This window comes from Diabrotica undecimpunctata, chromosome 7, assembly GCF_040954645.1.
Source record: "Diabrotica undecimpunctata isolate CICGRU chromosome 7, icDiaUnde3, whole genome shotgun sequence".
NCBI classification, from domain to species: Eukaryota; Metazoa; Arthropoda; class Insecta; order Coleoptera; family Chrysomelidae; genus Diabrotica; species Diabrotica undecimpunctata.
Window position 1 is genome coordinate 89,964,567 of NC_092809.1, and position 24,607 is coordinate 89,989,173.

General features: G+C 33.9%; 2 protein-coding genes across 2 annotated transcripts in view; one reads left to right on the plus strand and one right to left on the minus strand.

The window, feature by feature from the left end:
- The window catches only part of LOC140445562 (uncharacterized), a 156,016-nt gene that overhangs the window by 103,473 nt on the left and 27,936 nt on the right, over positions 1–24,607 (plus strand). The window contains exon 3 of the mRNA XM_072537682.1: positions 21,123–21,317. Within this exon, the coding sequence (XP_072393783.1) occupies positions 21,123–21,317 (195 nt within the window). The remainder of the gene's footprint in view (positions 1–21,122; positions 21,318–24,607) is intronic.
- Positions 15,586–17,803, minus strand: LOC140446123 (uncharacterized). Its single transcript, XM_072538656.1, has 2 exons — positions 17,502–17,803; positions 15,586–17,291 (listed from the first exon to the last, which is right to left on the minus strand). Exons 1-2 carry the CDS (start codon positions 17,608–17,610, stop codon positions 15,586–15,588), a joined length of 1,815 nt encoding a protein of 604 aa, XP_072394757.1. The 5' UTR covers positions 17,611–17,803.

A 24,607-nucleotide genomic window follows, 5' to 3' on the forward strand; every position in this document is an offset into this window, starting at 1 on the left:
GGGGGTGTGGTAAACGACAATCGCGTGATACGTGATGCATGTGGAGGTGGAAGTGGTGGACTACTAAGAAACAGGAGGGTAGCTAAAGGTGACTGTGTGTATGATCTGAGAAGATCCAGAAGCGCACAAGAAGAAGTGGGTGCTGCCAAGCATGCCAGTTTAGGTACTTCAGGGTTACCAGCCAAGTTTTTAGGAACGGCTCTTTATCAGCGTTGTTGGCGCGCAGACTTTACCTGCGATACTGGATGGGGAATGATTCTAGTATATCAAAATACTCATCAGGAAGTTCGTGTCCAGTGTTGTGAAGAAGTTTAGCTGGAGGAAATGGAACTTTCTTTAAGGGAAGCCTGGTGAGTATTTGCCCTCTATGATTGCAAGGCGTCTTTAGTGTTCGTTTGGCTCTGTTGTTCGAGCCGGCTATGGTTCTTAGGACATACTTCCTGCTGAGGGTTAGGATTCTGTCCTTTATCGGTGTTATGTTGGATATTGCGTAAATGTGGGCTGATGGATACGACCAGTCCTTCCTCATGCAGTATCGTAAGATACGACGTTCGGTGGCCGTAATGGCGTTGAGTTGATGTGCTTTCAGGGAGATGTGAACGCAAGCCTTGTATTCGACTATCGGTCTGACAAAGGTCTTGTATGTGTGCAACAAAGTTTTGGAAGATGTCCCGCCCAGTTTGCCGGATAGCACTTTCAGGAGGTTAAACCTCCGCCTCATCCTATCTAAGGTTTCTTGAACGTCGGCCTTCCAGTTGGGAGTTCTCGTAAAACGAACTCCCAAGTAGAGAACCGAGGTCATGAAGATGAGGTCCTCTCCTAAAAGCGATATCTGGCCCCGGACGTCCTGACAATAAGGAGATTTGAATAAGATTGCTTGTGTTTTGGAGGGGTTTATAGTCACCCTCCATTTGTTGCACCATTTCATGACTCTGTCCAGATAATGCTGAGACCGTTCGAATACAGATCGTTGCTGTGCACCCTCCCTGTAAGGACCAGAGGTGAGGATGGCCGTATCATCAGCGAACAGGAGAAGAGACTCTGATCCTTACTGTGGGCGGGGGATGTCACTGTTGTAAACTGTGTATAATACTGGTGCAAGTATTGAGCCCTGGAGTACTCCAGCTTGTGGAGTGAATGGAGTGGATAAATGGTCAGCGATTTTGATCCTGATAGTCCGATGAGAGAGATAGGAATTTATTAGCTTAACGAAAGGTGTAGGCAGTCCAGCAAGGTGGAGCTTTTCAATCAGGCCTGTGTGCCAGACCTGATCGAATGCCTTCTGCACGTCTAGGAATATGCCTATGACGTGTTTCCTTCCGTTAATTGATTGAGAGATGAAGGTTGTTGCTTCTACCAATGCATTTTGTGTGGAATGTCCAGCCCTGAATCCGAATTGGTAGTCTGGAATTTGGAAGTGAGCGTCTAGGAATTCTACGAGTCTCTCCTTGAGGATCCTCTCGTAGACTTTACCTAGGGTGCTCAAAAGTGAAATGGGTATATACGATTCAGGGTTGGTGAGGGTTTTCCCCTTTTTGGGTATCATGACTGTACTGGCTACTTTCCAGGGAATAGGGAAGTAGCTCAGTGATAGAGATGCATTGATAATGTTAGTAAGCAACGGGATTATATTCTGTGGAAGATTTTTGAGGCATCTTCTGTGGATGCCATCTGGGCCAGGAGATGTGTTTTTACCAATGTTACACATCTGCCTGACGGTGTCCTGAGTCACAGGGGCCATCATCGGGTGAGGATGTGGTCCGTCATATGCCTGAGGGTAGTAGAATATATCTTCCACTCTCCTCTCGGCTTCTCGTTTGGATCTTTCGCTAAAATTGGGGATATTTGGGGACATGAGGGTGGCCTGTAGTGTGTTTTTGAAAGCTTCGGCCTTATCTTGTGGATTGTTGAGAATGACGTTGTTTACTATGAGGTGAGATCGTGGCTGACTTTTTTGTTTAGTTAGGACTTTGAGTTTGTTCCAGAATGTAGCACCATCTCGGTAGTCAAGGTCAGAGGTGACACGCATCCACTGTTGTTGTTTCAGCCTGTTCACTTCCAACCTTATAACCGCCGAGAGCCTGTTGTACTCTGTTTTGATGAGTGGGTCTCTGAATCTTTTATACTCTCTGAGCATTTTTCTTTTGGATTTTATTTGTGCAATAATGTGCGGTGGAAGAGTTGGTGTATATGGATTATATTTGCTCCTTGGAATAGCCAGGGCTGAGGCTTCTCGGAGAAGCTCCTCAACTTTGGAAATCCCTGTGTCAACTTGGTTATGTGTTGACATGTTGCCTAACTCTGGGAGATTCTGATTGATGTGTTGTTGAAATAGTTCCCAATTTGCTTTACGATAATTTATCCTATAGATTGCAGGTCTTGTTTGTGGGAGGAAGTTAAAGTCGGTTTTGACTAGAAGAGGAAAATGATCGGACGTTATCGAATCACCAATGAAACATTCGTCATCGATCCTATCAAGCAGGCTGTCCGTGCATAAGATATGATCGATGATGGACATTCCATGGTAATTGAAAAACGTCGCATCATTGTTGGTGATTCTCGAAATGGGCAGCTCTAGAAGAAGGTCTGAGAGCTGTCTGCCTGGAATATTTGTGTGAATGTCACCGAATTGAGTGTGCCTGCTGTTTAGGTCGCCCATTAATACCGCCTTGTCGAGCGTGGAAAAATACTCGACAATAGGTAAGGAGAGGGGTATGGATGCTTATAGTAGGATATTATCGTAACCTTGGTGTTGTTTGGTAGGTGTAGGTCAACTGCCAGGTAATCGACGTCACGGAGCAGGTCTAGGATAAAGGGAGGAGGTAAGTGTGGTGAGGAGGGTTTGGTGTGGTGGATCAAAAGACCATTGCCATGACTGACCTGGCTTTTGTTGAAGAGAAAGGAATTATAACCTGTAAAATTAGGTGGTGCCTTCAGGCGGGTATCGGTAAGGGATAGGACTTGAATTTGGTGGGTAAAAAGGATGTGTTTGACGACCGATTCCCGCACAGTTGACTGTACCTATTACACAGTTGAACGTGACGGCTTACTGGAGGGGGACAAAGGTCATTTCGACCTTGTTGTTTCTGGCTGTGGCACAATGGAGTTCCCGAACATCTTGCTCGACAGGTCGGATGAGTACTTGGCGATGGTCTCTCTCCTGTCTGGCAATATGTTCATCAGCAGAGTGGTCGTGAATTGGATCCACAACCTGACGTATGCTGTGAGGGTCGCAGGAGGAATCCTACGCTCAGCGATTAGAGGTTTGGCCTCTTGGTGCGAGGAAGGTGTCTCCTGCCGTTTGGGGCATCGTGGTGACCAAGCCGGATGTGTGCCTTTCCAATTTGGGCACTTAGGATTTTTAATTTGTGATTAGTCGGAGCTTTTGTGCTCACCACTACCGCAGTTAGGGCAAGTCGCCTGCCTTTTTTGGCATTCTGAAATCTCGTGGCCGCTCTGACAGCATCTGCTGCAGTATTTGGGGGCCGGGCGGATGATGCTGGGGTTGTGAGGAGCCTCACAGGGCCTGATCAACCCATCTATGCAGATGCCATTGATCAAGGCATCTGTGTAGTACTCCTCGGAATCGAGGAATAGTGTCGAGGAATAGAGTCAATGTGTCTTTTTAATTCATTTATGAATTTGGCGTGTGATAATTGTGTTGACATAATTTAGAGAAGTATCAACAGAGATAAAAGAGAATATAACTCCTAAGAAAGCTATTAAAAAATCTACCAAGAAAAGCCATAGTTAAGCTGACACACCTAATAAATGCTGCTTTTATATTGAGATATGTTCCCAGACTCTGGAAAGTAGCCGAAGTGATTATGATCGCCAAACCAGGTAAATCTCCTAATAAAGTGACATCATATCGACCAATATCACTCCTTCAAGTGATGTCAAAACTATTTGAAAAACTTCTATTGAAAAGATTAAAACCAATAATAGAAAGAAAAAGTCTTATACCAAATCATCAATTTGGTTTCAGAAATCAACATTCTACTATAGATCAAGTTCATAGAATAACGAATATAATAGAAAAAACATTAGAAGAAAAGAAAGTCTGCTCTACAATCTTCTTGGACGTAGCACAGACGTTTGATAAAGTCTGGCATGGCGGTTTAAACTATAAACTAAGAACGTTCATGCCTAAACAGTATTCAGAAACCTTGAAATCATACATTTCGAATAGATATTTCAGAGTAAAACAAGAAGAAGTGTACACCGACTTAAGGGAGATAAAAGCTGGCGTGTCACAAGAAAGTGTCTTAGGTCCGGTCCTGTACCTATTGTATACGTGTGACATTCCAGAGCTAGAACAAAACACTATTGCCACCTTCTCGGATGATACAGCCATACTAGCGATAAGAGACACTAGTGAAGAAGCGACTGATAAGTTGCAACTATTAGTAAATAAAATACATAACTGGACCAGAAAATGGCGAATAAAATTAAATGAGACTAAATGTACACACATAACTTTACAAATAAAAAAAATAGAAAATTTCCCAGTTAGAATAAATGATACCCAAATTCCTTATGCAACATCAGCAAAATACTTGGGCATCACCATAGACGCGAAGCTGCGCTGGAAAGTCCATGTCAAAAAAAAGAGGGGAACTTGATATTAGATATAAGAAATTGTGTTGGCTGATTAGAAAAAATTCAACATTATCAATTCATAATAAATTATCCATCTACAAGCAAGTACTGAGTATATGGGTATATGGGTGCCAACTCTGGGGCTGTACCAAAGCTAGTAATCTACATATTATCCAGAGATTTCAAAACAAAGTACTGAGAAACATTGTTGATGCTCCTTGGTATATCCGCAACAGCAACCTCCTCCAGGACCTGGGTATGGAAACTATGATCGATATAATCAAGAGAATAGCAGCAAGTCACGAGCAGACGCTGCATAGTCATGTGAATGTTGAGGCAATCAAGCTTCTTGACAACACTGAACTAAAGAGAAGACTCATAAGGACAAAGCCATTTGAGTTAGTGTAAATGTGTAACAGTTTAGTGTAAAAAGTAGAGTATAGTGCTGTAAAGTTATTGCATATTAATTGTAGTGTATTAGTAGTGTTATTAATAAGAGTAAGCTATAGGGTAAGCCCTTAGATTTAAGTATTTGCTGTTTATTAAGTTAGGTCAGAAAATAACTGATAATTGGTCATTTGTTGACGACCAGATAGCAGTATACAAACACCGCACAGGAGTTAAAAAAAACCTCATCTCAATTCTCAGTGTGCAAATCGACATCATTGCCGAATTCTATTTGGTCAATCAAATCAATAAATGTCGTTATATTTTTAAAAGCATTGATTAAATGAGTTTTTCTGGGAGATAATTCGAAAGCATTGGTTTGATTATTGAGAAAGTTGTTTAACTAATTTAGAATCCTTGTGATGGCCGATTTGCTTACGTCATGGTTCCTTTTCAATTTATCCATATTTTCTTATTGTGAGTAAAATATATAAAAAAATAAATCTAAATTTAGGTTACATATAGAGAGAAACATGACTTGTTCCGTGACAATAATTTTTTGAAAGTCTTTGTAAAGATGTTTATTGAGTAAGATATATATACATATATATATATATATATATATATATATATATATATATATATATATATATATATATATATACATATATATAGTTAAAAAATAATTTGATCCTTAACAATAATTTTTTGAAAGTCTTTGCAAAGATATTTATTGAGTTGAAAAATGAATCGTGGTTGAGTGTATGAAATATAAGATAACGAGCGCAAATGTTTACATATATAAATAAAGAAATAAATTGAGTGGGATTGCAATATTATAATAAATGTCGAGAGTTCATAAATTTGTGTTTTAGATACTACCTCTATTTTCTGCATGTGTTCTGCTTCTATGAGGGCAAAGTCGTGGCCTTAGCTTAGGCGACGATTTCGGGGGTGCAGCATAGGTTGTTCGTAGAAAGGCACAGTCGTGGCTTGCACAATATATACCCAATAGTAGCGTAAGTGGAATAGGACGGGTGGGGAGAGTGATTTGCATGGGCCCATCCGTTCGTAATGGCGGCGGCGCTACTAGTAACGTTAGGTGGAGGGTATGACATAGCAAAAGACTTATAATGTTGATGTAAGTGCTGTTGCCATGGTTTCACTAGTATTGCAAATTTACCCAAATAATGATTATACTATACGTTTTTCAAAAAAAAAAAAAATAATGTAGCAAATTCAACTAAAATCACCACTTAAATTTACAATAACTTTGGCAACATTGTAATCCACGCCTTTGCAAGTTACAAATGGCGTTATAAAAATCATATCCCAAATTTTAGAAAAAGGTGATAAAAACAGTATACATCAATTTTTATATATCTAATAAACACTGCTAAAAGAGAAGAAGGTTCATTACCAAAATGGTATGGTATTCCCAATTAAAAGAATATCTTTTGTTGATGGGTGAAAGTTTAAGTTGGACAAATGGCTATTAAACATTCTGAGGATTAGGAGTTTATTTTTACAAGCACCAGGTAAGAAAATCTTTTGTTGGTAAATACAAACTCGATACTATTTTGTACATTTTGTTTTTGTACTTAAATTACCTTTAAATCTTAACCAACATTAGTGTTATATTTATATACTATATATATATATATATATATATATATATATATATATATATATATATATATATATATATATATATATATATATATATATATATATTTTAAAATCATTTAAACTCTTAACTCCTATCATTACATTTCTAAAAGTTACCTTATTTTATAAAAAAAACTCTTAACTCTTATAATTGCATTCCTAAAATTGGCCTTACTTTATAAAAAAAAGTCATACATTCTTAATTTTAATAATATTTCATTATTTTAGATTTTTATGGATCTTCTACTTCTGAGCAATAGTTACATGGAGTTACATGCTAATTTGGGATGATCCTGAAGAGAAAGATCACAGAAATGCTAGAGTTTATACTTTATTATCTACAGATGGTACTTTGAGGCAGAGTATTTTAGAAGGTATGGAACTTACAACATACCATTACTAATGAATGTAGAGGTATTTATATTTGTATATCAAAAGAAAGATCTCCAACACGATGCGAAGATTAAATAAGGATTGGTGAAAAAATCCCTTCATGAAGTTGTCCATCCTGATACAGAATTGCAGTCAATGGAGACAGCAAGCTAACAATATTTAGAGCATCTCCACCCACACCTTAACAAGGGCTCAAGGAATGAGAACGATGAGGATATTTGTTGCCAATACTTTACCAAAGAAAATTATACAAATAAACAAGTGTCAGGATGTCTGTGTTTTATTTTGTTGTTTTTGGCACTTTGGTTTGTAAATGTAATGGAAAACAGATATAATCATAAAATATTAAATAAAAACTTTCCTGTACCATAATATATACTCTCTCTGTATCAGATAATTTGTTATACATTTATATATAAAAATGTGTAAGTGCATACTATATTTTTGGACAGAGAGATTATATTTTTTGGCATAGAATAACTTTTTATTTTATGGCTATATTTACTTTCCATTAAAAGCATACTTTTTGAATTTTGGCGCCTAAAATTCAGAGCATATTTTTTTAATTTGCTGCCAAATGAAATTAGTTTCGGCCCGTCGGTATTTGGCGCTAGAAACTCTCTCCCAAAACTTTCTATGGGAGTTACCTTACTAGAAGGGTATATACGCTGGTGGCTTGGATAACGAGTTCTGGCAGTGCAGCGTGAGTTGCCTGTAGACAGCCAGAGTCGTGGCTTGGACGACGAGTTCTGAGAGTGCAGCGTGAGTTGCCTGTAGACGGGCAGAGTCGTGGCTTGGACGACGAGTTCTGAGAGGGCAGCGTAGGCGAAGTGGTTCGACTTCTTGTTTCTAGTGAATACAACACAAGAAGCGGGACTTATGTGGACTTGGATTAAATAATCCTTCGTCGAAACAATTTCTACGTCGAACTGGTAATATAATATTAAAGTGTGTTTGGATACCTGTTTTTAGCGGAAAGTGGACGAGACAAAAAACTCGTTTAATTAGAGTTGAAATATATCGAAAATAAGAGAATATATTTTCGTATTTTCTTAATAATTGGAAAAAAATAATGAGGAGTTATTATACATATTGTTGTTTGTTTATGTTTATATGACTGCGGACACTAAATCCATTCGCCAATCTTACAATTTTTACTCATTTTTGATTAGTCATTGTTTCGTATACAATCTTATCCTAAATATATTACTAGTATTGATCTCTAATATATAGTATTTTTTTTTGGTAATTTGTTTCTAGTTTTTTTTATTAGGTGCTTTTTTAGTTATTTATACATAAAATAGGTGATGGGGTCCTCAGAGTTCCACAGCAAACTCTTCTGCAGCTATCTACTTAATTCAATAGCTAATTTACTATGGACTGTCCAACTTCCTCATTTTTTCTCTTTTTTTTTATTTTTATTAATTTTTTTTATTTATTATTTATTTCTTATATTTTTTTATTTTATTTTTTTTTATATTTATTTTTTGTTATTTTCTTTTTCTATTATTTTTTTATACATTTTTTTATTCCAACAAATTACAAAAAAATACTTACTCTATATTTACAATTACAATTTAAGTTTAATATCTAAAACATGTTTATATAATAATCTATATAATAACTCATTGTTTTCTAATGTTAATAAATAATTTAAATTAATGGGATGATGGACATCGGTCAAAGAATACAGCGTGTTAAAAAATTATTAACCTTATTATATATAAGAGAACAATCCAAAATTTTATGTTGTAGGTTACCCATCTGACCACAAGTACATTGTGAACTATCAGCTAGATTCATTTTAAACATATACAATGGTGTAAGACAGTGGTTAAATCTCATTCTGCATAATATAGTTCTTGTCATATCCTTTGTCGACTCCATTTTAGAAAACCAAGATTTATCCGTAATATGGTTTGTGATTGCTCTGTAATGGTTTCCTGTATTTATATTCTCATTAATATACCTTTCTTTCCATTCTTTCTTAAGCTCTTTGAACATGTCTGATTCTATATCTCTAGACGTACAAACATAATGAGTTAATACGCCTTGTGTCACCGCGTTTTTTGCCAATTCATCTACTATTTCATTTTGGGAATATGTTAAGACTTTAACAAGTAGCTTGTTTTAGTTTTAATTCTGGTCTATAATATAAAATAAAATACTAATTGTAGAAATAATTGTACGTGTTTAATGTGCCTTCTATTAACCTTGTACCGTTTTTAAATAAAACGAGCGGTTCTTAATGTATATAAATATATTTATTTATAAGTTTACAGCACGAAAATACCTTATCAACTCCAAACTCAATATCCTTGTTACTTATATATATATATATATATATATATATATATATATATATATATATATATATATATATATATATATATATATATATATATATATATATATATATATATATATATATAAGTTATTATGTACTAGAATATTCTGGAGTAGTCCACCTTTATCCTTCACATGGAAAGCGCATCGAGAATGCCAACGATCGAATAGTCTAGATGCATACTTCGAAGAACTGTGACACGTACCCGCATCGGAGATGGGCTATTTCGTTACACTGCTCCCCTCTTAGATCTGAACGTCCCGATCAGCAACTTTACAAAAGGCCCAGTATGGCGAAATCTACAGGACTCTTCAGCTCTGCATGAACCTCTCAGAAAGAACTAACAGTCTACTGTCTTTGAAGGACACGATCTTTTCGGATTAATGCAACACGCAGTAATTCGTACGCCGGTTTCTCGGAAGATCACTTCAAGCATGCTTCTGACAATCTTCCAATCCAGATTATCTAGTGCATGGCCTATCTTTATTTATTCTCTTTTTAATTTCATACGGATCTTCCCATTGTCTTTGCAGTTTAGGAGTCAAGCCTCGATGACTTGTCGATTATAAAGCCAGACAAGATTACCTACTTCATAGCTTTCATTCTTGCATCGAGAGTCATATTGATCTTTCATTCTGTCACTGGCTAACTGGATGTGTTGTCGGGCAAGTTCATGAATGTTGTTCATTCTTAACTTCAGGCGGTCGACATAATCTTCGATTGCAACATGTTCTTCGGAAGGTCTACAGCCAAACTCTAGGTCGCAGGGCAAACGAACTTCACGAGCTAACATCAGGCAGGTTGGAGTCTGGCCTGTAGTTTCATTCACGGCCGAGCGGTAGGCCATTAGGAATAAATTAATGTGCTGGTACCAATCTCTTTGATGTTCTGATACAACTTTGGACAGGTGTTTACCCATAGTTCGGTTCATCCTCTCGACTATTCCATCTGATTGAGGATGCAGGGATGTCGTTTTGGTCTTATTGACACCAATCAATTTACAAACATTTTGGAAAAGGGTTGACTCGAAGTTACGCCCTTGGTCGGAGTGGATCTCCAATGGAACACCAAATCGGTTAAAGAATTCTTTAACAAGTACCTCTGCAAAGGTAGCAGCTTCTTGATTTGGTATCGCATAGGTCCATTTCGTAAAATAATCCATGGCTACCAGGATATATTTATTTCCATCATTCGCCTCTGGAAGTGGACCTGCAATGTCGATTGCTACTCTTTCCATAGGACTACCAACATTGTACTGTTTCATGGGTGCCCTCTTTTTACCAACTGGACCAATACTGGTTGCACACAGTTCACATTTCCGGCACCATCTTCTTAAATTATCTTTACAGTTCACCCAATAGAACCGTTCTCGAACCTTTTGCAGAGTCTTCGTAATACCAAAGTGCCCACCTGATGCACGGTCATGCAACTGACGCAATACTTCTGACACTTTACTTTTAGGTACAATCAATTGAAGCTTAGATTCTGTACCATCATCGTTCTCAAAGGTTCTATACAGAAGATCATCTTTTAGCACTAGGAAATTCCATTGGCTCCAGTAACACTTGACTTCAGAGGTTCGTACTGGATAGCTCCGTGAAGCTCGACTAGTTGTCTCGTTCATCTAAAACTTTCGGTCTTGCAGTCGCAAAGTTTTCTGTAGTTTACTGTTTCTCAATCCATTGATGAAGGTATCTACAGCAATTTCTTCCAAAATGTTGTCTGGTGCCTCTGGATAAGCTAACCGCACTATACGAGCAACATCTGCTTTAAACTCTTGCAAATTTTCACTTGCTCGTTGAATTCTATTTCTTAGTTGCGCCTTGTAAACTTGCCGTAACGTTTGTCTAGTCGAGTGCACAAGGTCTGGTAACATTTTTCTTGACCCTTAGGAATCGATCTTGGGATATTCGCAGCATCATCTCGTAAAGCAGCAGTCGAGGAAACAGCTTTTTCTTGTTCTGTCCAATGATTGGCTGTCGCAATAGCTTCAAATTGTGTAAGGTATACAGTGTAGGTAAAGTTTATGGTCGGTATGTACCTTATGTGAGATGGAGTGAGAAACACCTATTTAAAAAGAGAGAGGTATATTAGGTCAGCCCATTATATCGTCGAAATAGCATTAGTGGAACTAAGAAAAGAGGAGAAGTTCAACGTTGCCAAACTTATTGGTTTTATTTGACCTGTTGTCTTTTTAGCATTTTAACAACGTTCTAAGATAATCAAATTTGGGCGAATTGATTTAAATGGCAGCTTACTGTTTTTTATTTTAAATTTGCCACAATTTTTCTTTACAATAAGTTTAATGTAACATTTTTGACTTCCACTTCGGAAATCGTTTTATGTAAATAAAATTTATTAATGTTTCGTATTTTAAGTACGATTTCCGAATTAAAAATCTAAACATCAAAATAGCTTATTTTAAAGTCACATTGTGCCTTATTTCCAATAAAAATAATAAAATGCATATAACTTCACAATAAATAAACCTTCATACGAAATCTCATGTCGCGTAGGTAAAGCACCGAATCAAAGTAGGAACACAGGTAACATTCTTTTTTTTTTTTCGAATCCTGAGAAAACTAATAAATATTTTTGAAAAATTTAAACGCAGAATGAAAGAATACATTATTACCGAGGGCCGAAAGTCTCTGAAAACTTCTATAATGTTTATTTTAATAAGTTACAGGGGCGAAAAAAGAGAAAATTTAGTGTGATTTTGAATTTTAAGTATCTCATTCAAAAAAACTTTTTGTTTATTTCGGCCCTCGGCAATAATGTCACCTTTCATTCTGCGTTTAAATTTTTCAAAAATATTTGTTAGTTTTCTCAGGATTCGAAAAAAATGAATACATTTAAAAAGCATTGGCCTGAAATTTTGCGCCTACGCTCTTAACGCGACTAAACCGATTTTCGTAAACAATAACTACGATTTTTTAACAGTAGTTTCAAGTAAGAGAGTACCTACATAAACAAACATAATGGCTATTATCGTTTATGTGTATATTTATTGAAGTGAAAGAAACTAATAAAGGATATATTTATTATAACTTGAAAAATAAACTAAACAATACAAATAGTAAATCGTACTTACATTTACATTACATGTTATTATTAAATCGCGAATCGTCTAAATTGACATTTAAAAACGTAAGTTTTTCTACTTTACTTCTTGTTAACCGTGTTCTTCTTTTATTTAAAATTAAACCAGATTTTGAACACGTGTTCACATTTACAATACTTTTTGCTAAACCCTATATTAGTAATTGTACTACGTCGGATACTATGGATGTAAGGTTACCGTTTGCTAACATTTTATTGCAAGATTCTTGAAGGCAGCGTACCATAACAATCACTGAACTACCCTTCAAGTATTTTTTGCCACTCATTGTACTTGTTATTTCTTTAAAAGGCCATAAAATTTGGGAAAATTGAGAACAAATAATCCAGTCTTCATTATTTAGATTTGGTCCAAGTCTAAGTCTGTATTAACTAATACAAAAGTGGAACGGATTGTCTCGGTCTTCTAACTCGGTCAATCTTTTTAACATGTAATAGGTGAAGTTCTACGTAGTTTCCACGTCTTGGATTGGCCGTTTGGGAACTTTGTTATGTTGTAATCGATACTTTAAAAGCCTTTCTAAAGATAAGGTACTTTTTTTGAAATGTGTTTTTTAGAAACTGAAATTTGAAATTAGTGAAATAATTTCACTAATTTCAAAAGCGATCTTTTCTGAATTATGGTTTCCAGAAAAATGGCAGCAGCCTAATAAAATCGTTTTAAATTCTAAATTTTCGGTTAAATATTGTTCTGTTAATGCGATGTAACTCTCAGTTACTCCATATGTCCAAAGGTGAGTAGTAATACAGATATTTTCTACTTCTTTAACAACTTGTGATCTAATAATTTGCTTAGTTTTGGTATAACATTCCTGAAGTAATGAGCCTGACGTAATGAACAAGTTTTTCTTGTTGGTGGTTTATATCCAGGAATCCACCCTGCAAACTTTTTAAAAGCTCCTTCTTCAACTATGGAAAACGGATGAAACGAGTCTTTGCATAGGTTTATTAAATCCATATCTATTTGTTTCTTGCTCTAAACTAATATTTTTATTAATGGAAGTATCCATCACCTTTTGACGCTTGGGTGGCGGTGGTAGTATGTCAGTACTTGTAGTAGAAGTAGTCGAAATGGACAGAAATGCGTCAGGAGAAGTTTCAATCATTGCAATATTCAGAAAGTGGACCATAAAAGCTGCATCTTCTACAAATGCGCATTTTTTGAAAATAAAATTATTATTCTTATACTAGGTCAATAATTTTGACTAAGAAAAATAATTCATAATTGAATATTTACAATAAATAAATCCTTTGACGAACTATCAATAAAGATTTGAAATCGAAAATGCAGATCAATCGTAAATCGAAACTCATTCATTAATCAGAATACCTAGTTATAAAAAACAAAAGAAAGAGTTAAGAAGCTGGTTACTTCTATAAAAAAAGAAAAAGAAGATTGTACTAGTGAAAATCAACCAGTACAAGAAAAAGAAACTGATAAAGATGACTTAAGTCCATGGTGTATTTTTGATGAATTTATTAGACATGACTCATCTAAACATACCCCTGTATCTAGAGATATAAAAGAAGTTGACATGTATTTGTCTGATGATATTACCCACAAAAAATTTCGAACGGTGATTGGAACTGTCCATTACAGTGGTGGAAAAACCATCGCCATGTATATCCTAACTTAACCACTATATTCATAAAATATTGTAGTATTGTAACAAAATCTGTTCATTGTGAACACATGTTCAAAATCTGGTTTAATTTTAAACAAAAGAAGAAACAACAAGAAAAGTGGAAAAACGTATGTTTTTAAATGTCAATTTAGACGATTCGCGATTTAATAATGTGTCATGTAAATGTAAGTACAATTTGTATTGTTTAATTTATTTTTTAAGTTATAATAAATATATCCTTCGTTAGTTTCTTTCAATATAATAGCCAATATGTTTTTTGTGTACTCGCTTATTTGAAACTACTGATAAACAATCAACTAGTTACAGTTTACGAAAAACGGTTCCGATAAAAATGTCAACGACCCACCTCTAGTTTCTTAGGATTGGAACCAGAGATATGTAAAATATCTCTGATCGGAACTAATCGGAACTAATCGAAACTAATCGGAACTAATCATCTTACTACTGGGCAATGGGCAGCAATAAGAAATATGGAGGGAAGACCAAGGGGAAATATGATTGTTATCTTTGTCTGTTCGCTGAAAATATGATTTTATATCTGCGTTAGATATCCTGTTAAATTTTACCATACCGACCATAAACTTTTACCTACACTGTATGGACCAAGAAGACTTTCCATCAAATGGTGGCAATTTGAATCTCGTATGATGTGTCGTTTTGTCTCTAGCTGATTATACTTTCACTACCGGATCTAAAACTACTGCATTAACTGGAGGGCTCAGAAGCCAATCAGGTTAAGTCACTAAATATAAAATCTGAGAAAATTAACTTGTTTCAAAACTTGTTGTAAAAAAATAACGACTCCCATATAAGTACTAATAATAATATTTATTGAAATGTAACATACTAGTAAACTTAAATATAAGAAAATTTAATAAAAATGAAAAGCGTTTTCCTTTTTTAATGCGTTTAAACAAGGAAAAAATGACTTATGCTAAGTGTCCACTGAACTAAAAAATAAAACAACGATAAAACAAAATTATTAGTCTATGTAATTATCCGAATCTTCACTGTCGTTATTAGACTCAAGTTGGCCGATCATTGCAGTTGAAGGTCGAGGATTAGCCTTTTGTGTTACTGGCAAATTTTTATAAAATTCGTGGTAGTGCGGTGGAATGTAAGGAAGCAAATCAAACATGTGTTTTTTTTTAAGTCTTTGACAGGTCTGCGATTTGGGTAGAGTTGCTCCTTCTTCTTCTTCTTCAGTGCCTTATCCGGTCCGGATGTTGGCGATCATCAAGGCTATCATGGTTTTGTTGACTGCTCTGCGAAACAACTCCGCTGAGGTCATCCCAAACCATTGTCGGAGATTTTTCAACCACGAGATACGACGGCGTCCCGGTCCTCTTCTGCCAAATACTTTACCCTGCATAACAAGTTGAAGAATTCGATATTTTTCTTCGTTCCGCATCACGTGGCCGCTCAGAGTTGCTCCTGAACAATATTAAAGAACTTAGGTGGTCTTCCCTTTCCGGACTTTTTTGCAATGTTTATCTCGTTAAATGGAAAATCTTCTTGCAGTGTTTCTTTATAGAAAATAGATTCCGGTTTATTTTTGTAATATTTAAGCCATTTTATGTTCAACCAATTAACTTTTCCGCCTGTAGTATCGATTTTTCTATTAATGATGCTATTTTCCAACATTCTTGTCGAAAGAAATTCTTCACGTTTCATTTCAATTATTTGAAATGAATTAGTCTTTTTAGCAGTGGCAACTAAATTAATCCAATCTTCAGGACCATAAATAAACTCTTTTTTCTTTGCCTTTGTCTCAATAACCCCAAAATCTGCATCATTCGGAAGGTAGCTATGACCTGAGGTGAGAAATTTATGGTCGATTGAAGTAGCTTTCATTTCAGGGTCTTGTACAAGTTTGAGCAGTGATAGACTTAGTTTAATATTGCGGTTCTGGCCTGTACAGCAGTCCGAATACAAAATGATATTATCACAATTTCTTGCATTCATTTTTAAATGTTTTGTCAGGCAGGAGGCAACTTCTTGTGAACCTCGAGATCCCTCTGTTTCGTCCCACATAAACATGTACCCCTTATTCTCGTTGAAACTATGAATTCCCAAATTGTAAACATATAGGTTCATCTTGTAATAAGCAACAGATGTGCTTAGTTTGGGAAAAGGTAAAGCTTTTTGTAGATCGAATGTAAGAACATAAATGTTTTCATCAGCTAAATTTTTATCTTTGTTAAGCGAATCTCTCGCTAGTTTTGCCTTTCTGAGATGAATTTCTTTATTGGTTTTTGCTTTATGTATATCTTCGTCGTTATTCCCACATCTGATGGTATTATACAAAGAATCACATAACTGACAGGTATCTTTAGATGGAGGTTTGAAGTGAAGATTAAAATTTGAAGAGAAAACATGATAGTACATTTTTTCTTTGACTGATTCTGAACCTTCCTGTTCACATTTCTCTTTATAAAGTTGATACATCTTTCGAATATTTAAATCTGGATTTAAATATTTTCTATCTGGAGCATCACAAAGTGTATAGTGGCTCTTATAGCAAGGAAATGATTTGATGTGTTCCTTGACTTTCGTGACGTCTATTTTATTGGTTGGTTCTTTGTGACCTCTTTTGTCTATGCAAGAAGCTGGCCTCGTACTACAAGACAGTTTATAGATACGCCCCTCACTCACTTGAAAGGTATCTTTAAAAAATTTCTTACACACACGAATGGACAAGTCTGTAGTAGTTAAGTAATACTTTACTGATTTTAATCTTTGCGCTCTTGATCCATTTCTGACGCGACGATTTTGACAAGAGCTGTTATGAATCAGTCCTCGAAGATAAATGTTCTGCTTTGTATTGTCAGCTAACTTGTAAAATGAGTCAAAAATGAGTTGTCGTTCTTCGAGTGTTATATTGGAAAAACAAAGTCGTCTACATTTACAATCAACATTTTTAAACGATTTGCCAGGTATGTTCTTCCGGTTTCTGTTCACGTAAGCTTTTCCACTATATCGTCGAACTGCGTTGACTGTCCGTGTCCATTCTGTTGGATTCCTTTTGCGCTTTCTCCCTTTTGTCAAAGATTCTACCATAACGCCCCCTTCATTTTCAATCACAATATTTTCTGCTCTAAGATCATCGGCAGGTAAATTGGAAACATCTGAAACAAATTTCAGTGGTCAAAGCGTGTAAGTCAAAAACAATTTTGTTTTCTTTGAATATGATGTAATTTCAGTCACAATAATAATAAAAAGAATTATTTTGTATTTATCTTTAGTAATAATTTTAACATTTAATCTATTGTGAACAGAAAAAGCATAAAACACATTCCGTAAGAAATTATTCCCGACTTTTTAGGTTACTTACTTACTTGAATCAGATGAATTATTTCCATTGTTAGGCTCATATTCTGATCCACTATCCGAGTAAGGATCATTTTCTTCTAGTTCTAATGGTAAATTAACTATATTTTCACTCATTATTACCGATAAAAAGCGTGAAATAAAACTCAAATCAAACTGTGACACGCCGAGATGACTTACACTAATTGACTTCCGATAATTTTTCAGTTTATTTCTGACGCTAAATAAAGTACCGCCATCTGTTGGTTTTACTGTCAAGCATTGACTTGGGCGTTTTGCCTGTAGAAAGTTTGAACTGTAAGAAGGAATCTTCGATACGTAACTCAATTTTTAGTGAAAAGTGACTTACACTGATTGGCTTCTGAGCCCTCCAACTGGTGGTAGCACTTTCGTCTTAGTTATCATGGTCTCTAGTTGTTTGATCTTCTCTTCTACCTTATCAAATGTTCTAGAAACTTCTTCAAATTTCTCATTGTTCTGAATACATCTTCTTCTTCTACTTCTTGGAGATCTTTCGATATGTTTAATAGATTGATTGATTAATAGATAGATTGCCAACTATCCCTCCATCTTTTAGGTGGTCTTCCTGGAGGTCTTTCACCGGGCGGGTTGTTTTCTAGGGCAATTTTTGAGAGTCTATTCTCATCCATTCGTCTTACATGACTGTACCACATCCTTTTAAGCTGCTTTCCCCATCTTACAATATCTTGAATTTTGCACTGCTCTCTAACGTTTGTATTTCTCACCCTGCCTCTTCTTGTTTTGCCCACTATTGTTCTTAGGGTTTTCATCTCTGCAACCCTTAGCATGTGTTTCGTTTTGTTGGTATCTTCGCGCACTTGTATGCCATATGTCATGATCGGTCTTATGCAAGTCTTATCTCCTGCAGACATCCCGACAATTCGGATGCTTTGTTGATCTGACTCCTTAGGTCCTTTACTGGGTCGTGTCTGCTTGATATATCTATGCCCAGATATCTGAATTGCATCACCTATTCTATGAGGTTGTTCTCAACTTACATCTGAGCGGATCTTTTGCTATTGTCATACATTTAGTTTTGTTGGTAGAAATGGTCCTAATTAATTAGCGGATTATTTGAAAGAACTGAAAGAGCTGTCTCTGAAGATTATCTTCTGATTCGGCAATAATTTCTGCATCATCTGCGTAACACACCATACCAATTCTTTTGTTGCCCATTCTGTATCCGAGATTGAGAGATGTTACTTTGTTTTTGTTCTGAATACATACTTCGTCGAATCTTCTAGAAACATTTTCGAGTTTCTCGTCGTTTTGTCTAGCTCTTTCTTTAATAATTTGAGATGTTTCACCGAATCTTTCATCATTTTTTCTAGAAGTTTCTTCAATCATTTGCGAGACATTTTTAAATTTATTATCATTTTTTCTAGAAGTTTTTTTAATCATTTGAGACGTTTCATCAAATCTTTCGGAAACATTCTCGAATTTTCCATCAATTATTTTAGTTAAAACTGCTTCTTCCGCTGATTGAAACTGGAATGTCTCTGGGTCGTCTCCATTCTTGTTGAGAACAGTCTTCAGTCGTTTTTGGAGTATCTTCTTGGACCCGCTGCAGACTTCATCGCGTTCTTCTAGTTGCTCACGCAACTCTTTTACTGAAAGTTCTACTAGCAGCATCTTTAGTCAGACACACACGTACTTTTTTAAATGTGCTTTCGTAAAAAGATCACTACAGAACTACGCGGATGTTCCCGACGAACAATACTTTTCAAAAGTTCAAAAGTCTTTTTCAAAACTCACTGCTGAATTTATTTTTTAAATAAATTAATTAACCCCACACCTGACACCAACTGTACCATTTTTAAATAAAACGTGCGGTTCTTAATTTAGATAAATATATTTATATATAAGTTTACAGCACGAATATATCTTATCAACTCCAAACTCAATATCCTCGTTACTTATACAGGGTGTCCCGGAAAATAGTGCGTTTCTTAAAGGTATGGGCTGGTTTCAAAACAAAATCGCCAGAGAACCCGAATTTCCGTACAAAGTATTGTTTGCAGATGAAGCTTGTTTTACGAGAAATGGTGTGTTTATTTTTCACAATTGTCACGTGTGGAGTGATTAAAACCCGTATGCTATACGTAGGACAAATTTTCAAAAACAATTTAGTATAAATTTATGGGCTGGGATTATTGGTAATCGTCTGATTGGACCGTACGAACTTCCCAGAAGATTGAATAGAGAATCCTATTTAAATTTTTTGCAGCATGTTCTACCGATACTTCTTGAAGACGTTCCGTTACAAATACGCTCTGAAATGTGGTTTCTTCATGACGGGGCTCCAGCACATTTTACGAGACATATTAAAGATTTCCTCGACATCACTTTTCCTCGTCGTTGGATCGGTAGAAATGGACACGTTCTGTGGCCACCCAAAACACAAGAATGCAATGTTATGGACTTTTATTTTTGGGGACATCTAAAATCATTAGTAAACGACAACCAGGATGAAATTAAAACAGAAGCTCAATTGCGACAACGAATTTTTGATGCTGCTGAAATAATCAGACATAATTTACATACTTATAATATTAAGAATAATTGGATTCGTCGAATAAACGCGTGTATCTGTGCAAATGGTGGCCATTTCGAACATTTATTGTAATAATAATTTTCCATGTAAGTAAAAACAGTATTCTAACTTTAATTATTAAATATTTAATAAAAACAAATACATGCTTTTTCTCTATCACTGTTATCAGTATCAATACATATTATGCCTAACGCTCGATGATTGATGATAGCTGATTTACAGTAATTAACGAAGAATAACAAGGAACGCAACGTTGCCGGCTGTATTTCCTTTTCTGCGAACAGGAACGCACTATTTTCCGGGACACCCTGTATATATACAAGTTATTATGTACTAGAATATTCTTCTAAGAACTGTGACACGTACCCGCATCGGAGATGGGCTATTTCGTTACAATATTCTAGATTTCTTTATTTTTATGAGACGTTTTGTATCCATAAGGTTTGTTATCACATTAACGTTTTTTATTGACTAGTATGTATTGTATTAAAATTAGTGGGTATTGTTTTTTTACAGATTAAGTGTTATAAATGTTAAATATAAATTTTTTGTGCTTTCGTTTTCTATTTTATTAAGCTGATCATTTAAAGTGATAAATTATTATGGAGATCATAATACTAAATATGTTTCTTATAAACATTTAACATTTAAAATACTTTAAGAATACATGTTGTTCCGCAAGTATTTTCTTATAATTATATTATGTATATTCAAAAAATCTTCTATTTATTATACCCGAAAAATATACCTATTATGTAGTTTGTACTCTTTAATTTTCGAAAAGCTGTGTATCTGAGGAGTCTTCGTAACATAAGTATTGGTTTCATTTTCTTATTTTTGCTATATCATTAAAATTTTTTCTTTTTATTTAAGGAGTACCTACATCATTGAGCATTGAATGTCAAATTAGGATATTTTTAATTATGATTGTGGTTTATTCTTAATAAATACAATAAATAATATTCTTTAATTTTCATAATGTGCATGCCAGTCTTCAAAATATATTATTTTTTTATTGTTTCTATATTATTTCTAAATCCTTTTTTTATTCAAGGAGTACGTCATGCAACGTATAGAGACGCTAGAGGAGTAACTCATTCATATTTCTTCAGTTGGGAACATGGACCAACACGTGGATTAGAAGTTGACTGGCTCGATGCTAGAAATATTTGCAGAAGGCATTGTATGGATGCCGTTTCCTTAGAAACTCCTCAAGAAAATGAATTTATTAAACAGAGAATAGCTAGAGGTAGGTCGAATAACTTATTTTCAGCAGAAAAATTCAATATATTTTTTTATAAAATGTAACAATCAGTTTAATATAATTTACTCACAAGATGGATAAATTAGTGAAAAGTAATATGAGTAAAGCGTTTCTAAGAATATAAGATGTTACTAAAGCACTAAGGTATTAGTAATTAAAAATAAGAAACAAACATACGAAAAAACAATTAAAATATAAAACGGCCCATTAAAACAGTCTATGTAATAAAGTTAAAACTTTTGCCAACTGATATTAAATTGGAGGAAAGCAATTTTAAAGCATCTATATCATTTTATATATATATATATATATATATATATATATATATATATATATATATATATATATATATACATACATATAATATATATTTATATACATATACCTATATATATATATATATATATATATATATATATATATATATATATGTATATATATATATATATATATATATATATATATGTATATATATATATATATATATATATATATATACATATAATATATATTTATATACATATACGCACCAGTGAGTAGCTCCTCCTTATATAGGAAATTTACATGTAATAGGCCCTCCAATGTGGTGGGTCCTCCGTATATGGAGACTTATCGCAATTATTATAAAAGAAGTCGAAACGTCATTCTAAACCATTGAGCAAAATTTCAGATGGATGAGTTATGGTGTGTTTTTTTTTTTTGGTACGTTTGAATACTTTAGTTCAATATGATCGCCACATTACTTGTTGTGTCACCAGTGGGCATGTATGTCGTTACGTATATTCAAATTATAGTTTACCAACCTTAGTTCTTCCTATTTTTATATTACGGTGGTTTAGTCCTCCTCTGGAATAATGATTCGAAAACTACTTAATAGTCTTCCAATCTTTCTTCAAACTTTTAAGTAATATATATATTTCAACAAAAAATCTGAATCAAAGTAGACAGGTTTTTGGTCACAATAAAAGTGATGGTGAAAACAAATTCAAATGTATTCTATTTGTATTATTGTAAAGGAATCTGATTATTTAAGGGCTATATATATATATATATATATATATATATATATATATATATATATATATATATATATATATATATATATATATATATATATATATATATATATATATATATATATATATATATATATATATATATATATATATATATATATATATATATATATATATATATATATATATATATATATATATATATATATATATATATATATATATATATATATATATATATATATATATATATATATATATATATATATATATATATATATATATATTGTTGATAATCATTTGTAAATTTCTAATATGGGCTAACGAAAAAAAAGACATGTATCAATGTTCGTTATAAATCTTTAATTTTATTAAAAAACCAAGTATATCGTCTTCAGTAAACACATGATACAACCAGCACATATTAGTATAAACGTATTCAAATTAAAAAAGCATCAAATTACAAATAATACTTGGGAACTTAATACGAAAGAAAGGAAATTACCCAGAAATTTTGCCAACGATAAAACTCGAATATTTGGGTCACCTGATGAGAGGGCATAAATACGCATTACTTCAAAATATAATTCAATGAAAAATAGAAGGAAAACTAAATCCAGACCGTAGAAGAATGTCATGGTTGTGGAATTTGAGAGAGTTGTGGAATTTGGCTGCACCACTAATGAACTCTTTAGGTCATCTGTAGCCCAGACCCCAAAATATCAAAACGAGATTCAAAAATGTTTAATCCATGACATGTATAGTGAACTTAATCCGTAGACACACTGTTTAATATATGTTTATAAATGAAGTTGAGAAGAGCAGAAAATCTTTATGATTAATTTTGCGTGAAAAGTGTACAAAGATATCTGATGTGTAATGTGGAAAAGATAGAAAATATATTATTTTGCATAATTATCCGGTAGTTTTGTTTAACCTAACTACGTATAAAATTGAAACAAAATTAAATTGTAATTATTACCAGTTCTGTAACAAAATAAAAATTATATAAGTACATACCTGAAGAGCTTCCACTACACTACACGTTTAATACGAATAAAGAAGAGTTAATCACTGCCAAACAAAACGTTCGAAATCGTTAGGCTTGCAGATTTTTTCGCGTCAAATATACTATATATATGAGTCTTGGCCTGCTTAACAATGTTCTTCCATTCTGCCCTGTCGGATACTTTCCTTCGTCACTGCCTGATGTTCATGGTTTTAAGATCCCTCTCTACGTCGTCTATCCATCTTTTACGGGGCCTTCCTCTTGTTCTGTTTCCTTGGGGCTTCCATCTCTGGACTACTTTTACAGCTCGATTATCTGGCATTCTTTCTAGGTGACCAAGCCAGTTTAGTCTTTGTGACTTCACAAATCTGACAATATCTGCGCTCTGCATTAGGTAATCCTAATGTTATATATATATATATATATATATATATATATATATATATATATATATATATATATAAATATATATATATATAAATATATATATATATATATATATATAAATATATATAAATATATATAAATATAAATATATATATATATATATATATATATATATATATATATATATATATATATATATATATATAAATATATATATGAGCAATTCCAATACTTTTCACCCACTTTTGTGGGAGGGGTCTTCGGATTTGCTTCAAATTATAGTATGTTATTATACCTTATGAAATAAGACTACAGTTTAAATTTCAACCCTCTAGGTACACTAGGGCCCGAGAAATCCCTTCTCAAAGGCCCAAAAAAGACCCTTTTTAGCCTATATTCAAAAAGCTATATCTCGATGTCCTATATAAACCGATTTTAATTTAGAATAGCTCATTTTTTTTGTTATAACGTCTGCTATTTACAAAACAATTTTCAAAACTCTAGATCCCAAGATCCATTGTGGGGGACTAAATTAGTGCAGATAAAATTTAAAGATTTTGGTTATTTTTAAAAAATCATAAATAGTGAATTGGTAATTAGAAATACTTTTGATATGTCTTATTTGAAAGGATTTTTTATTACCTTTAAAATACGACTTGGTAAATTAAAATTTATTAAGTAGATTTAGAGTTAGAGCTGTTTGAAATTGATCATTTTCGTGAAAATCACGTTTTTTCGAATTTTCAAGCTAGCAGCAAAAAAATCTTTGAACTTTTAGAGTAACGAAACTTGGTGTGATGATAGTTCTTCATATGTACAACACCCTGTAACTCTTTATTTTTTGTGTTTTAGCCATTATTGAC